The following is a 14742-nucleotide window of genomic DNA, read 5'->3' on the forward strand; positions in this document are numbered from 1 at the left end:
GCCGCAGGAGTGACTGTGTGGTAAGAAGGCGGTGAGCTGGCAGAAACGTTAGCACGCCGGGCAAAATGCTTAGCGGTGTTTTGTCTGCCGTTATGTTCTGAGTTCAAATTCCGCCGAGGTTGACTTTGCCTTTCATCCTTTCTGGGTCGATTAAATAAGTACCAGTTACGCACTGGGGTTGATATAATCGACTTAATCCGTTTGTCTGTCCTTGTTTGTCCTCTCTGTGTTTAGTCCCTTGTGGGTAGTAAAGAAATAGGTATTTCGTCTGCCGCTAGGTTCTGAGTTCAAATTCCGCCGAGGTCGACTTTGCCTTTCATTCTTTCGGGGTCGATAAATTATGTACCAGTTACGCACTGGAGTCGATATAATTGATTTAATCCCTTTGTCTGTCCTTGTTTGTCCCGTCTATGTTTAGTGGCTTGTGGGCAATAAAGAAATAAGAAGCTTGACTCCTAACCACATAGTTCCAGGTTCAGTCCCATTGCGTGGCACTTTGAGCGTCTTCTACTATAGCCTCCGGCTGATCAAAGCCTTCTGAGTCGAATTGGTAGACGGAAACTGAAAGAAACCCGTCGTATTTATATGTATGTCTGTGTTTGTCCCCCCCCCCCAACATCGCTTGACAACCTGTGTTGCTGTGTTTACGTCCCCGTAACTTAGCGGCTCGCAAAAAGGACTGATGGGATAAATACTAGGCTTGCAAAGAATAAGTCCTGGGGTCGATTTATTCGACTAAAAGTGGTGCTTCAGCATGGCCGCAGTCAAATGACTGAAACACGTAAAAGAATTAAAGAATAAAAGAATATGGACACATTCATATATATAAGCATATACCTATAATTCTATTCCTTTTTGAATTTTACTTATTGATTTGCGCACCTATCAATTTGAGTGCATGTGTACTTAATTTATTGGATAAATACTTTTGACTATAATTAACTTATACTTATTATCTGCCCCTATAATAACAGATTATATTTACCTCAATATTAATACGATACTTACATATATGGTAAATTACTATTTATTATCTGTCTGTATACATTCTAACTATTAGCCAAAGTATATTAATATATATTCACTTAATACAGTTCTATATTTAAGAGATTGAGGAATTATGTACATTATTTGCATTTATTGACGGGAATATGGCATAGTCGTTAAGAACGTGGGCTACTAAACCCAAGACTCCGAGTTCAATTCCAGGCAGTGACCTGAATAATAATAATAATAATAACAATAATAATAATAACAATAATAATAATAATAATAATAATAATAACATCAAAAAATTCCTTAGGAGTGAGAACCCAGGTTAGAAATTCTCCCCAAGACACCAGATGAAGGCTGGAGAGTATATCAGCCTAAACGTTGTGTTAACAACAAACAAGATGAGGACAAATATCCGTCAAATGTAAATAATGTATATATTTACTTTCTCTCTAAACTTACAGCCTATGACCCCTTAAAAGGTTTATACCAAATTTATCCATATAACAATTCACAATATGCTGCAATGTTCCGTATGCTTAACACTTAATAACATTACGATATATCTTTTTCTGCCTCTTACGAGATTCAATTTTATAAAGTGATTTGATTATTATAATTATAATCTTTAATGTACGAAACGAAACAGCTGTAAGCGATTATTTTGCAGTTAATAAATATACTATTTAATTTATTTATCTCCATTTTCTTATTTTTCTTAGATATATATATATAATTAAAAAGGAATGTAATTGTCATTTATTCATAATGATAAACACTCTTCTTATATATATATGTGCGTGTACACTTCCACTACCGTCTAAAACAACACCTTTACACACCTCCTTTCCGCTGCTTTCGGCCTTCTATTAACCTTTTCCTACTAATTTTCAAAAAAACTTGTTTCTGTGGTCACATTTCGTTTCTCAGTCACTGCTTGCATCACCGCCTCATCCCTAAAGGTTTCCGCCTCAATTTCCACCCCACTCTCCACTCTGCTACAACCATCCTACCCATATTCTGTACTACATCCTACCGCCATATGCGCGTCACCATTCGTTCTAATCTCTCCAAAATACACACCATCGACCGTCTTCTCCCTCTTGCTTTTTCCATCTTCTTCTCCTCTCAGTCGCCCTCCCATGCCAACACCACGTTACGTTACATAATTCATTTAAATCATCTCTTTCATCAATTTCTCGCTCACACCAAACAACGTAAACTCCACTCACTCTTCCATTTCATCACACCCGATGCCCCTACCCCGACTACTCCACTACCCCTCTCCTTCCCTGATACGCTCCCCCACCCCCACCAAGCCCACCGTCCCCCACACACACATACCTCCATCCCAACCAGCCTTCCACCATACCCGCCACTCCTCCTACTTCTATCCCATCCACCCCTTCTCCACTTTAGTCTGTTGCTACCATTTCTCCAGATGTTCTGATGTTCTCCACTCTGAGGCGGAGCGCTCCCTCCTCAGTAGAGGTCTGCGCTTCATCCCCCTCACTCCATCCAGCAACAAATTTCGGACTCGTGCCGATATCCACAGCTTTGTGCGCACTGATAGGTTGTGCCGGCTTTTCCACGACACTCCAGCTGCATCTAATGAGGACTGCTTCACCGACATGGGCCACCCACCATCCCAGTAGCGCCAGCTCCTGGCCAGTTCCAAGCAGTCGACCGGTTTAACTTTTCCAGGCGTCCTTGTCATCTGAATATCTCCCCAGCCGAACTGTCGGCCCTTCGATGTCTTCGACGCCGCACTGACATCATCATAAAACCGGCCGACAAAGGTGGAGCCGTGGTGGTATGGCGCGCGGACCTCTGCAAGGCGGAAGCTCTCTGCCAACTTCAAGACACCTCCTTCTTCTGTCCTCTGCCATCTGACCCCACGTCCAGCTACCAACAGACTGTGTCCTCCACTATCCATGACCTCATCTCCTCCTCCCGTCTCCTCCACCGACTCCAGCCTCATTGTCCGCACCCCTCACACCCCCACAATTTACTTCCTCCCCAAAATCCAGAATCCTAACAACTCTGGCCTCTTCACCGTCTCCGTCTGCAACTGCCCCACCGAACTCATCTTTAGATATCTTGACCGTGTCCTTGCCCCCCTAGTGGCTTCCCTTCCCTCTCACATCCATGACACCAACCATGCGCTTCGTTTGTTCAACTCTTTCTACTTCCTTCCTACCCCCTATATACTTCTCTTCACTCTCGACATCCATAACCTTTACACGGTGATCCCTCTCCACAAAGGGCGGCGTGCACTCCAACATTTCCATGATCTTCGGCCCAACCCCCAACCCGACACATCCACACTCGTTCGTCTGGTCGGAATTGTCCTCTCACTCACCTGCTTCTTGTTCGCTGGTAATTTTTACCAGCATTTTTCGGGAGTGGCCATATGAACGAGAATGGGACCCAATTATGCGAACCTGTTCGTTGGCTACGTTGAAGCCCAAATATTCTCAAGTTCCACTGGTCCCACTCCCGAACTATACGGCAGTTATATTGACGACTGTGTCGATGCGAGCTCACTCTCTCGCGAACATCTAGACTCCTTCGTCTCTATGGTCAAATCTTCCCATCCTGCCCCCCAATTCTCCTGCGCTATTTCTGACACCTCCGTCTCCTTTCTTGACATTTCGGTCAGCATTCATCACTCCACTCTCAACACCTCCATCCACTACAAACACACAGACTCACACTCATACCTCAACTTCTCCTCCTTCCACGCTAAACACGCCAAACTTTCCATCCGTCTACGCAGGCTCTGTAGTGACGACCATGCCTTTAAGACTCACTCTCAACTCATGGCTCGCCACTTTATCCTACACGGATATCCCCTCACCACTATCCACATCGGCCTTGCCAGATCACGTTCCGTGGACCGTGCATCTACTCTCTCCCAGGTCTTCGTCTTTTGCTTTTGTTTGTGAATTCTCCCTATATATATATATATATATATATATATATATTAAGGTATGTAGAAAAATACAACATGGACAAGAACGTATAACTCTTAGAAGACGATACAATAAACACGGACAGGACATTCGAAACCCTCAGTCTTCAGTCAAGAACCGGATCATCGTAGTAATTTCGGCTGATTAATCTTGAGATTACTAGATCACGGCCAGCCCTCCAAGAAAAACTAATACGCTCTTCGACAGAAAAGAACACAAATAAACAGGGAGATAAAATAGAAAAAGGCTTAGTGGCTAGCGATCTGCATATATAAGTAGTATGGTGTGTGCGCATGCATATGTGTGTACGTGTGTGTATAACAGTGCATGATCTTGTGTTTCGCATATTTGCCTCATAACTATAGGTTTGTGTGTTTTGTTGCCGGACAAAACAGTGGAGCATGGTATTACATTTTTCGTTGTTCTAGTACCAAACGAATACAGTTGCAACCCTCTCTCAGCTTCGATGCATGCATGCATGCATACATACCTACCTACATACATACATACATACATACATACATACATACATACATACATAACAGGAATACTGGTGGAATGTACCAGTGAGGACCTCAATAAAATGTAAGCACAACAGAATTGATTTGATGATTTGGGATAGAGAAGAGAAACTATGCAGAGTTATGGAAACTAGCTGCCTAGCATAAAGCTGAAGATCAGTCAGAAAGAGAACAGTTGTACTGAACTATTAAGAAATCTGCAGTTACTTTATCCAGATTACAAGTTCAGGTTTATACCTGTAAATATTGGGTCCCTGGGATATGTGACACACTGTCTAAATACCAATCTTGAGAAATTAGGCTTCTTAAAACCAAAAAGGAGAAAGCTAATTCGAAGACGACAGATCCAATACATCACTGGAACTGTAAAAGTCTGCAAAACTTTCCATAAGTTTATCATTTAAATATATATATGAGCATGTCTAGGTATGTAACTATATACATGAGAAGACATACATTAAACATACAAATCTGCACATACATACATACATACATACATACATACATACATACATACATACATACATACATACATACATACATACATGCATGCATGCATGCATACATACATACATACATACATACATACATACATACATACTTACATACATGCATACATACATACGTACATACATGCATACATACATACATACATACATATATACATACATACATACATACTTACATACATGCATACCTACATACATACATGCATACGTACATACGTACAAACAAAAATACCCTGCTGTTGATGTTAAAATTCCAATGAAGGAACCTTGGATCTAGGTTAGGTATCGGTTCGTTCTCTATTGGCAAGAAATCTTGAAATAAGCTGAATAATGACATATATACATTGAAAAACAAGAGATTGCTACAGACTACCTAATAATTAAACGAGGCAGTGAAGATACTTGCAACTCCAAGATGCAATAGGAAATTCAGATTGTGTCATATTTATGTAGGAGACATCACATATGTGATTAGCAGTTGCTCCAAAATGTCATGAAGGTAATACTTCCCTCTGCGACACAACGTTGTCGCAAATATAATATACAATGCCATTCGGGAAAAAGACTGTCCCGGTATAAACATAGTGAGTCCCTCTGCTATTGAATACGTCCAGAAACATCAGCACAAAGAATGTCGATGGAACATTCCAATCAAAACATCTGTCAAGTGAAAGCATAACATGCCCGATATTGCTGTTTGGGACAGATAAGAAAATGTATGTACAGTCATAGAGGTCAACTGTCATATTGATATGAATATTTCTTTGAAAATCTAAGAGAAAGAAGATAACTATGGACAACTGCTTCGAATCCTCCAGCTTCTATATTCAGGTTATACGTTCACATTTAAGTCTATAATCCTTTCAAAAGGAGGCACAAGGTCTCAAATGTATGGAGAGGGGACTAGCTGATTACATCAACTCCAGTGTTTTTCTGGTACTTAATTTGTCGACCCAGAAAGGACGAAAGGCAAAGAGTTTTCGTTTCTACAATGGTGCTTTGTATGTTTGTTAGAAACCGGTCCCTTCCTCAGAGGAAGCATTTAGATAATTAAAAACAGATGCGAACGTACATGTGTGTGTGTGTGTGTGTGTGTGTGTGTGTGTGTGTTAGTATGCATGTATTCACACATATATTCTTTCTTTTATTTGTTTTAGTCATTTGACTGCGGCCATGCTGGAGCACCGCCATTAGTCGAACAAATCGATCCCGGCACTTATTCTTTGTAAGCCTAGAACTTATTCTATCGGGGTTTTTTGCCGTATTGCTAAGTTACGGAGACGTGAACACACTAACGTCGATTGTCAAGCGATGGTGGGGGGACAAACAGACGCACAAACACACGCATACATACATATATACATATATATATATATATACGACCGGCTTCTTTCAGTTTCCGTCTACCACATCCACTCACACAGCATTGGTCTGCCCGAGGCTATAGTAGAAGACACTTGCCCAAGGTGCCACGCACCGATACTAACCCGGAACCATGTGGTTGGTAAGCAAGCTACTCACCACACAGCCACTCCTATTTATAACACTATATTACTTTGTATATGTACGCATAATACAGTCACCTGTGCATATATAAGTCAATTACGGAGGCTAAAAAAAGCTGTACATTCCAGTGGAAGCTATATATAATAGATTACAAGATGCAAACTCAGAAATCATGTTATTTTATATATCATACCACATGATATGTCTTATATTACACATAATAGAAACAGGTAGATATTGTGATATATAATATTAACAGCTCGCAATTGTAATAGAATCTTATGAATATATATCATTGTAAATGGCTCTACGGGTGGCATTGTACTTCAAAGAATACTAAAGAGCTTTAAACGAATGTAATTTGAAATATATTGGCGTAGGTGACTTGCGTTCTTTCTCTCTTTCACTCTCTCTCTCTCTCTCTCTCCCTCTTCTTCCGACTCCCTCCTTTTCCCCTATATCTTTCTACTTCTCTCTCTATCTCTCTCTTTCTCGCACTTACATTGTTTTTATTTTTTCCTTCTCTCTTTCACTTTCTCTATCTCTCTCTCTCTCTCTCTCTCTCTCCCTCTTCTTCCGACTCCCTCCTTTTCTCCTATATCTTTCTACTTCTCTCTCTATCTCTCTCTTTCTCGCTCTTACATTATGTTTTTATTTTTTTCCTTCTCTCTTTCACTTTCTCTCTCTCTCTCTCTCTCCCTCTTCTTCCGACTCCCTCCTTTTCCCCTATATCTTTCTACTCTTTATCTCGCTCTTTCTCGCTCTTACATTTTGTTTTTATTTTTTTCCTTCTCTCTTTCACTTTCTCTATCTCTCTCTCTCTCTCTCTCTCTCTCTCTCCCTTCTTCTTCCGACTCCCTCCTTTTCCCCTATATCTTTCTACTCTTTATCTCGCTCTTCTCGCTCTTACATTATGTTTTTATTTTTTCCTTCTCTCTTTCACTTTCTCTCTCTCTCTCTCTCTCCCTCTTCTTCCGACTCCCTCCTTTTCCCCTATATCTTTCTACTCTTTATCTCGCTCTTTCTCGCTCTTACATTTTGTTTTTATTTTTTTCCCTTCTCTCTTTCACTTTCTCTATCTCTCTCTCTCTCTCTCTCTCTCTCTCTCCTCTTCTTCCGACTCCCTCCTTTTCCCCTATATCTTTCTACTCTTTATCTCGCTCTTTCTCGCTCTTACATTTTGTTTTTATTTTGTTTTCCTTCTCTCTTTTACTTTTACGATTCTTACATCTTTATTTTCTTTGTCTTTCTCAACTCCCCACTTCACTCTGCTTCTCTTTGTTTCTTTCTCTCATTCCATTCTTTGTATTTTAATCGTTTTTTTTTTCTCTTAGTTTTTAGCCGTCGTTCATTAAGATGTTTTCATTTATACTTTCCTCACCAAACGCGCGACTATTCACTGCATACAGAAGAAAGCGCTCTTTTCAATTGCAGCAATGTATTTGGAAGTACATGTGCACGAACAAATACACACACACACATACACACACACACGTACATACATACATACATACATATATACATACATACATGCATGCATACATACATACATGCACACACACATACATACATACACACACATACATACATACATACATACATACATACATACATACACATACATACATATACATATATACATACATACACGCACATACATACACACATATACACACATACATACATACATACACATACATACAGGAGTGGCTGTGTGGTAAGTAGCTTGCTTACCAGCCACATAGTTCCGGGTTCAGTCCCACTGCTTGGCACTTTGGGCAAGTGTCTTCTACTATAGCCTCGGGCCGACCAAAGCCTTGTGAGTGGATTTGGTAGACGGAAACTGAAAGAAGCCTGTCGTTTATATGTATATACATATATGTATATATATATATATGTGTGTGTTTGTCCTCCCAACATCGCTTGACAACCGATGCTGGTGTGTTCATGTCCCCGTAACTTAGCAGTTCGGCAAAAGAGACCGATAGAATAAGTACTAGGCTTACAAAGAATAAGTCCTGGGGTTGATTTGCTCGACTAAAGGCCGTGCTCCAGCATGGCCGCAGTCAAATGACTGAAACAAGTAAAAGAGTAAAAGAGTAAGGGTATACACACACATGTATATACTAAAAAAGATATGGTAGAAGAATCACAGAAAATTGTGTAACCATGTAAACCTATACATATTGCTGCATGCATGAACCCGTATGTGTGCATTTATTTGTGTACGTATGTGCATGTATGCGTGAGTATGACAACATGCTGTGCAGTGAAGTTGTATGTTCAATTGTGTGTAATCTGATATGTACGTATATATGTGCGCACGCGTGTGTGTGTGTGTGTGAGTGTGTCTGTTACCATACATACATACATACATACATACATACATACATACATACATACATACATATATATATATATATATATATTATATATATATATATATATATATATATATACACAGTGGGGGGAAATAAATATTCGTACATGTCAAAATTCTTTATCTAATTTCTAATGAACATAAATGGGATATACCAATACTATATTTGCATATACATGCATAAACTAAGAATATGCAAAAGAAACTAATAAATTATACTTACTAAGGAATTTATATACAATTATAAATATTTAGGGGTGAAAAAAGTATTCGTACAGAATAAATTTATGATTTTCTATGCCACAAAATACTTTACTTTTCGCCATTATTACGATACAACTTTATGTTGTCTCAATGCTGAATGAAGAAGCTAGTGTTTTGACACTTAAAAATGAGTGCTTGGTCTTGTTTGCTTTGTTTGAGTCTATGAGAGCCTGCAGCAGCTTGTTGTTAGAGGTTTCATAAGATCACTTTCAGCATATTATAAGCTTTGATAGTTAGTTGTCAGTTATCGAGGAAGACATTCAACATCCTATGAACCAATCTCAAATCTTAGTTGTCGCTAGAAGAGCAGTTTTTGGAACTTGCTCAGCTTCCCCGTCAGTTCCAATATCTCTGACATTTCTCGAAGCTGGTTGTTAGTGCTCGACGAAAGACGAAGACGGGTGTGTAAACAATAAACAGATGTATTAGTTTAACGCCCGGGAAATGAGAAAGACTTTTACGTTTCGAGCCTAAGCTCTTCAACAGAAAGGAACACAGAAATAAACAGGGAGAGAAAATAGATAAAGGTTTAGTGACTAACGATCTATGTATGTATGTATGTATGTATGTATGTATGTATGTATGTATGTATGTATTATGTATGTATGTGTATATATGTGTATATATATATATATATGTGTGTGTGGTGTGTGTGTGTGTGTGTGTATGTATGTGAGTGTATATGTTTGTGTGTCTGTGTTTGTCCCCCGACATCGCTTGACAGCCGATGCTGGTGTGTTTACGCCCCCGTGAATTATCGTTTCGGCAAAAGAGACCGATAGAATAAGTACAGTACTAAGCTTACAAAGAGCAAGTCCTGGGGTCGATTTGCTCGACTAAAGGCGGTGCTCCAGCATGGCCGCAGTCAAATAAGCTGAAAGAAGTAAAAGAGTAAAGAGTAGAGTAAGTACCCGTGAAACACCGGGGTCGATATAATCGACTAATCGCTTCCCTCAAAGTTTCAGGCCTTGTGCATTTAGCAGAAAACATTATTATTGTTGTTGTTGCTCCTACGGCTGCTGCTGCTGTGTTCGTCGTCGTTGTTGTGGTTTAAATTGAAGAGAAATGGAAGTAAATTAGATGACACATCTGAATCCAATTTATCATTCAAATGTCAATTTATGGAAATAAAACAAAGTACGAATCTGAGAACATAGAGCCTCGTGCGCTGAGCTAAATAAGTGATATTGCCATCATAGCAATTATCAGAGGCATCGCATAGCTACAACATCACATCCCGTTATGACAGGACTCTATCACACCTGCTGACACATGTCATTGTTTTGATTTGAGGCGAATGACGCCCGGTGGATAACAACAACAAACTACTACTACTACTACTACTACTACTACTACTATACTACTACTACTACTACTACTACTAATAATAATAATAATAATAATAATAATAATACATATACCCCCCTACGACTACAACTACTACTACCAATACCCCCCTACTACTACAACTACTACTACCAATACCTCCACCATTACTACTACTACTACTATTGCCACCACCACTACTACAACGCCCACCACCTCCACGACCACTACTCCTACTACTCCTACTACTACAACTACTACTACTATCACCACCACCATCACCATCACCACTACTACTACTTCTACCACCACCATCACCACTACTACTACTTCTACCACCTCCAATTCCACTTATTGTCTACTTATTTTGCTGACGGCATTTGATCTCAGAACGTAATGAAACGGAAGAAATTCCTTTTGTCCCACTTACTATAAATATTACCTGCTCACCACCCTAATAATAATAATGATTATAACATCGCTTGACAATCGATGCTGGTGTGTTTACGTCCAAGTAACTAAGCGGTTCGACAAAAAGAGATCGATAAAATAAGTACTAGGCTTACAAAGAATAAGTCCGAGGGTCGATTTGCTCGACTAAAGGCGGTGCTCCAGCATGGCCACAGTCAAATGACTGAAACAAGTAAAAGAGTAAAAGAGAGATGCAGTCCTCTTGATATGGGAGAACCTTCCACTATGGCCATTCAAGGATCTCCACTGACCTAGGATCACCCTGACCACTAATGGCACAAACCTTCACTCATATGTTGTTACCCAGTTTACAGCTTCAGGCTTAGAGTACGTCCATTCAGTTATTCTAATCATTTAGTCATAAATAATAATTCGATTCAGAGTTGAGACAATACTGTGAAATGATATTGTCGTCATTGTGATGTTGGTGATAATTACTATAGTCTTGTATGCGAGTTTATTATCATTAATATAAACTCATATACAGTTCTATATTTATGAGAGGAGGAATTATGTACATTATTTACATTTGACGGATATTTGTCCTCATCTTGTTTGTTGTTAACATTAGTTACATTTCACAGATATTTGTCCTCATAAACGTTCAGACTTTGGGTCATCTCCAAGACTCACCACCCTTCCCTTCCTAAATTCAGCTGCCTACTTTTTCATTGTTGATAAAGTTGGAATGTCATCCCCTACTGTAGCAACTATGTCAGCATGAATGTCGTTGGGAGTTAAAACCATTTTACTGCAGATAATTGATACCATAATATCTAATTACGTCCATTCTCTAGACGAGTCGCAGTTGCTTTTGAAGCCTCCTTTCAAAAGTCAGATACCAGTTTACTTGGAAATAAACAATACAGTTATTAATAAGAATAGTTGAAATTAGCATCTGCAAGATTTCACAGCTCTACCATCACTCCTTCATAATCAGCCTATGAACTCTTCAGCCCACCCTCATTATCATAAATAATCTCGTAGAAATTCTCAAAACCTCGCACAATGTCATAAAATCTAATATGTTTTTACAGAATTTTTCATCTTTTCCTGTAATTCTTTAGGGCACAGAATCTCAGAAATTCCACAACAATGGAACTGAAGTAATGTTGATATACTGCGTAGACGCGACACTCCCGAGATTTCAACAATTGGCCTACTGTATTTACCAATTCGTTACAATGTTTGTAGCTCCTACATTTATTTTGGCGATCTGCTATTCAAAGGTTATATACGTGTTGTGGGTCAGCACAAAGCAACTGGCTCAGATGACTTTCACAGAAAGGTGAGTAACATGAACACTTGCTATTACTGTTGTTGCTATTTAGCACCAGGTCAGCCCTTAATGGAACAAACCTATGGTTAAAGGGATTCCAGCTATGACCAACCAAAATTTTAAGAGGTATGTAGTTCTAAATTATCCAATATCTCAGGTTATTTAAGACGGTAGGTTGTTAAAGTAAGATAACTTGGCAGCTATTTCAGTAGCTGAGCGATCACGATGACATTCTTTCACTGTTGAAGATGTTGTCGTTGTGGTTATTGCTGTTGATATTCTTGGTGAAAATGTCCGTGGCGTCGCCGTCGCTGTTGTTGTTGTTGTTGTTGTTTATCTGCAGAGTTGACCCAAAAGACGAAGACCTGGGAGAGAGTAGATGCACGGTCCACGGAACGTGATCTGGCAAGTCCGATGTGGATAGTGGTGAGGGGATATCCGTGTAGGATAAAGTGGCGAGCCATGAGTTGAGAGTGAGTCTTAAAGGCATGGTCGTCACTACAGAGCCTGCGTAGACGGATGGAAAGTTTGGCGTGTTTAGCGTGGGAGGAGGAGAAGTTGAGGTATGAGTGTGAGTCTGTGTGTTTGTAGTGGATGGAGGTGTTGAGAGTGGAGTGATGAATGTAAGTGAAAAGAAATTATCTCTGCGTCAGTAATCGAAATTTGCTGGTATTGTTCGGTAAATTTGAAGTTTATCTTCCGTCATACTGCAATCCTGATTTATGTCTTGGGCCCTCTCAAACACGGATCGACTCGTAAGAGCACCGTTATGACATACAGTGTGTTTTGGGAATTTTTTTTAATCTGGCGGAGAGCTAGGCCTTCTCCAGGTCTATACAGAGCTTATTTCCTTCTGAGAAAAACAGAAAGAGAATCGACTTCAGTACATGACTGGTGTTTTATTAATTGAACTCGAAATGATTAAAAACAAAGTTGACCTCGTCGGGATTTGAACTCAAGGTGCAGAGAACGGAAACGAATACCGCAAAGGAGTCTACCCGACGCTCTAACGACGCTGCCAATTTGTCGCCTTAATCCTTATTTATATGTCAATAAGATTAGCAATAATTAAGTCTGCCAACAGATACTAATTCCTGGTCACATATTTGTCTATTTTTGTTGCACAGATAAGTTCCAATTCAACATTCCGAATTTCTTGGACAAAGAATTTCAACCAAGCATTACAAACACATTCTAGTTAAAAGAATTTGGTACAATGAAACGAAATCTCCTTCGAAGACAATTATTACTATTTGTAACTTTAGGGATATCCATTTGTATGCTACGATGAAACTCCCTGAACATGTAAATTCAATGTTGAAAGAGTCACAGTTAGATGGAGTAACTAAGACTCTGTTCGTGTGTGTGTGTGTGTGTGTGTGTGTGTGTGTGTGTGTGTGTGTGTGTGTGTTAGACGTAATACAATGTACTTATAAATGTAATTATGAACAAAACTATGGAATTCAGAAAATTTGGATATTGTATATAACAATTGAAAGAACAAAATTGAATTACATCTACTGGAGGGTAATATAATTATCCACCTGCTGTGTATACATCTTTTAATGTATGTGAGTATATTTGTTGATGTAAGTCTTCCGGCTCAATAAAAGTTGGAAGTAAAGTGAAAGTAAATGAAACGGAAACCATGCAATCGGACACATAATTAAACATCGTAGAGTGTTTTTTTTTTATTTACCCTATCGATTCTCTCATTCCTGCTGATTCCTCTATATGACAGTTTCAAATTTAACAACAGACGTATATGAACTTGATACCTTACAGTCAACCGATGCTTCAAATTTACCACCATCCTTTCTGATGGTCTACTGATTCTTCTAACGCACCACCATTTTCTCCGACACTCCACTGATTCTTCTAACACACCACCATTTTCTCCGACACTCCACTGATTCTTCTAACACACCACCATTTTCTCCGACACTCCACTGATTCTTCTAACACACCACCATTTTCTCCGACACTCCACTGACTCTTCTAATTCATCAACATCTTCGCAGACACTTTACCGATTCTTGTACTCCACCACCAACATTTCTGTTAATTCTTTATTCACCTAACAACATTCTCTAACATGGCATCAAAATTTTACATTAATAACAGCAAGAAGAATAAATAAATAAACAATTAAATTACTAATTTAATAAGTAAATATATAAATTATATTGATTATTCAATAATTTAAAAAGTTTGACTACATAATGTCCTGCATGTTTCCCGAACTGTAACCCTTTTAAATATTGATTCCTCTCATTCCGAATAAATATTACTTAACTTGCTTTTATCACATTAATTCTTACTTATATTTCAAACTAAAGCGTATTTGCAGCTACAAAGGTCATACAAGGAATAGAAATTCCAAGTTGTACTCACCTAGTTTCGGAAATACTTATCTAGACCTTGCTTTTACATGCACGTCCATTACATCTGCGCCCACACACAGTTTTACGAACAAACCAGCTAGTCTGCGTTCAGTTCTAGATTAATTTTCAAAAAC

At 39.1% G+C, this 14742-nt stretch overlaps 1 protein-coding gene across 3 annotated transcripts in view; it reads left to right on the top strand.

Annotated features, from left to right (window-relative positions):
• The window catches only part of LOC115215842 (somatostatin receptor type 2-like), a 317928-nt gene that overhangs the window by 227174 nt on the left and 76012 nt on the right, over positions 1 to 14742 (top strand). For all 3 annotated transcript variants that reach the window (XR_005000605.1, XM_029785176.2, XM_029785175.2), the window contains exon 3: positions 12013 to 12233. Coding sequence is in view for 2 of the 3 variants with exons in the window: in XM_029785176.2 (XP_029641036.1) it covers positions 12013 to 12233 (221 nt within the window). In the remaining variant the exon portion in view is untranslated. The remainder of the gene's footprint in view (positions 1 to 12012; positions 12234 to 14742) is intronic.

This window comes from Octopus sinensis, linkage group LG9 (assembly GCF_006345805.1).
Source record: "Octopus sinensis linkage group LG9, ASM634580v1, whole genome shotgun sequence".
Taxonomy (NCBI): Eukaryota; Metazoa; Mollusca; class Cephalopoda; order Octopoda; family Octopodidae; genus Octopus; species Octopus sinensis.